The sequence below is a fragment of the Ursus americanus genome, chromosome 18 (assembly GCF_024610735.1).
Source record: "Ursus americanus isolate L20-20 chromosome 18, mUrsAme1.1.p, whole genome shotgun sequence".
Taxonomy (NCBI): Eukaryota; Metazoa; Chordata; class Mammalia; order Carnivora; family Ursidae; genus Ursus; species Ursus americanus.
In genome coordinates, this window is record NC_142144.1 from 12,344,457 (window position 1) to 12,347,953 (window position 3,497).

The following is a 3,497-nucleotide window of genomic DNA, read 5'->3' on the forward strand; positions in this document are numbered from 1 at the left end:
AAGAAATACAGAATAATTGCTTTCAAGAGCATCCCAGAGCACCTGACAGAGAAGAGGATTTGGGCAGGAAGTAAAGGAAGAAATAAAGCAGGTGGTAAAGGAGAAGTAGAGGTGGAGTGAGAAGGTATTTACTATTACCATATTACAGAGGAGAACACCATGAATCAAAGATATTAGGTAATCAGTCCAACACCACCTAGCCGGAAAATGAAGGAGCTGATTTCAAAATGTGTGCTTTTAGCAAAGACACCACACTAACCTCTTTGCTTTCCAGGCATCTCTCACTACACCTGTAGCATTTCATTGTGCTTATTTGTTTAAAATTTTCTTCCCCACTAGACCCTAACCACCTTAAGAACAGGAATCAAGAGTGACTTATCTTCATAATCTCAGTGTTGGCTTTCCAGTGAACATTTAATTCAACAGTGTTGAATAATTGTGAAGGCACAAATCCCCGATGTCTGAGTGTTTGAATAAATAGGTTCATATATAATAGAGGTTTTTTGCCAGCTTTTAATGAAATGTTGGCTCTGAAAGGATGACTATAAACACCTGTGCACCTAGTTGGCATTCATCTTACTTACCTGATTCACTTAGGTGTTTGGTTTTTTTTGTTTATTTGCTTTGTTTTGTTTGCAAGGATAGTAGAGAGACAAGCCTCAACCTGATATACCTGAATAAATATTTATGGGAACCTAAAGAAATATGCATCACTGAGGTCCACCTGGGATTCTTTCTGAAGGGAAATCCTCTCTCTGATGTCCCTGCACTTAACACAGATTACACTTTTGTATTGTTCAACCTCTTGTGGACTGTGGAAGGGAAGACAGAATCATGGATGATTTCTAGGAATCCTAGAAGAGATAGGAATAAGTTGAAACTTGCTGAATTGAAAATTCTAGCATTTTCCATATTTGTTGGCACATGCAGGATTATGGAGAGGGCCAACCAAACCAACAGTGTCTCCGAGTTCATCCTCCTGGGACTGTCCTCCCGGCCAGAGGACCAGAAGCCACTCTTTGCCCTGTTCTTCATCATGTACATGGTCACACTGGCGGGAAACCTGCTTATCATCTTGGCCATCCGCTCTGACACTCAGCTCCAGACACCTATGTATTTTTTCCTCAGTATCTTATCCTTCATTGACATTTGCTACACAACAACCATCGTTCCCAAGATGCTGGTGAACTTCCTATCAGAGAAGAAGTCCATCTCCTATGCTGAGTGTATGACCCAGATGTATTTCTTCTTGGCTTTTGCCAACACAGAAAGTTACCTCCTGGCGGCCATGGCCATTGACCGTTTCGTGGCCATCTGTGACCCCTTCCACTATGTCACCATCATGAGCCATCGCCGCTGTGTCCTGCTGCTGGTCTTCTCCTGCGCCATCTCTGACCTCCATTCCCTCTTACTAGTTCTCCTGATAAATCGTCTCACCTTCTGTGACTCCAATGTTATCCCCCACTTCCTCTGTGACATCAACCCTCTGCTGAAATTGTCCTGTTCCCCCACATTCGTCAATGAAGTTGTAATTAACACAGAAGGATTGATAACCCTGGTGACCCCCTTTATATGCGTTATCATCTCTTACTTACGGATCCTCATTGCTGTTCTTAAGATCCCCTCAGCTGCTGGGAAGCGTAAAGCTTTCTCTACCTGTGGCTCCCACCTCACCATGGTGACCCTCTTTTATGGAAGTATTATTTACGTTTATTTCCGGCCCCTGTCCAGCTACACCATCAAAGACAGGGTGGCAACAGTCATCTACACGGTTCTGTCCTCCATGCTGAACCCTTTTATCTACAGCCTGAGGAACAAAGACATGAAGAGGGGCATGAGGAAGCTGATGGGCAGGAGAGGTCCCAGGCAGCACCTTTGTGAGCACACTCAGCAGTGAATCTTCTCCTTTGAGCCCTCATTTCTGCTGATTTCTGGTGTATATATCAAGCTACTAGAGGTTAGCATACCTAAGTCGAGCATTCATGGGAAATTGTATAGGTGACCAGACCAGAATATTGTATGATCTTATATATTCATAATATCTTATATTTATCTTACAATATAATAATATCATATATATACCCACCAATCAAAGACAATCAATAATAATATATCATATACATATATATGTGTGTGTGTGTGTATATATATATATATATATATATATATATATATATATATACCCACCAATCAAAGCCACCTCATCAGGGCCCCCTTAGTAACCCAGGGTCTTTGCACCCATTTTTTCATTCCCTACTTCCATTCCCTTTTCCTATTCACTCCTTCCAAGTGTAGCTGAAAACTTCTTCTTAATTTTTCTTGACCATATTTCTTCCTGTTCAAAAACTCTGAGTTCCCAGTATCCTTATATAATTTAAGAAACATCTTCAATTAGAAGTGGTATGTATATGCAATTGAATATTACTTGGCCATCAAAAAGAATGAAATCTTGCCATTTGCAATGATGTGGATGGAGCTAGAGAGTATTATGCTAAGCAAAATGAGTCAGTCAGAGAAAGACAAATACCATGTGATTTCACTCATAGATAGAATTTAAGAAACAAAATGAATAAGCAAAGAGAAAAAAAGAGAGACAAACCAAGAAACAGACTCTTAACTATAAAGATCATACTGATGGTTACCAGAGGGGAGGTGGGTAGGGGGGATGGAGGAAATAGGTGATGGGAATTAAGAAGTGCACTTGTGATGAACACCAAGTGTCATATGAAGTGTTGAATCACTATGTTGTACACCTGAAACTAATATTACACTCTGTTAACTGGAATTTAAATAAAAACGTTTCTAAAAGAAACATCTTCAATTAGTTATTCAATTTGCAACAAATTCAGTGTCTGTGAAATTACTTAAAGTTGTTGGTGTGTGTGTGTGTGTGTGTGTGTGTGTGTGTGTGCAGGTACATGCACATGTTGTCTTCCCCATAAGTTTAGGACCTCCCCAATAGCAGAGACCATTTTTGCACACCAGGCAGAGAATAGATGATGTCTTCTCCATTTTTGGAATCTCTCTCAGCACAGTGTCCTAGGCCCTGAAGACAGTGTAGAATCAAGGGTTGGCCCTAAGGAGCTGGTTGACTTAGCAACTTAGGTCCAGCGCTCCAGGTGACCTGGTCTACTTCTGTGTGTCTTCCCTGGCATCCTTCCCTTTGTCTTCTGACAGCTTTTGGTCCATCCCCCTCTTCCTGATCATCTTTTTGGTGTCATTCACCCTGGAAGTATCTGTATTTCTGACTTCATCACTAACTGTCAGTCTATTTTCTAAGGTGAGAAGACCATTTCTCTGTAATGAGGTTTATTCTGAGTGGCTTTTGAAGATAGAACTAGACCCAATATTTGTAATAATTGGGAAAGTAATTCCCGGCACAGTACAGGGAAGAAATTCAACAGTCAGAGTTATTGAAAGGTGACATTCACCCTCACTGGAGAAGGGTCTTGCAAAGACAGCTCATATATCAGAGGTAGAGTTGAGCTAGATGATTC

At 40.9% G+C, this 3,497-nt stretch overlaps 1 protein-coding gene across 1 annotated transcript; it reads left to right on the forward strand.

Moving 5' to 3' along the window:
• The first annotated feature begins 934 nt into the window (after window positions 1–934).
• LOC123788077 (olfactory receptor 1L1-like) lies at window positions 935–1,897 on the forward strand. The gene has a single exon (XM_045791164.2). The coding sequence runs from the start codon at window positions 935–937 to the stop codon at window positions 1,895–1,897; it is 963 nt and encodes a 320-aa protein (XP_045647120.2).
• Window positions 1,898–3,497: the final 1,600 nt, after the last annotated feature.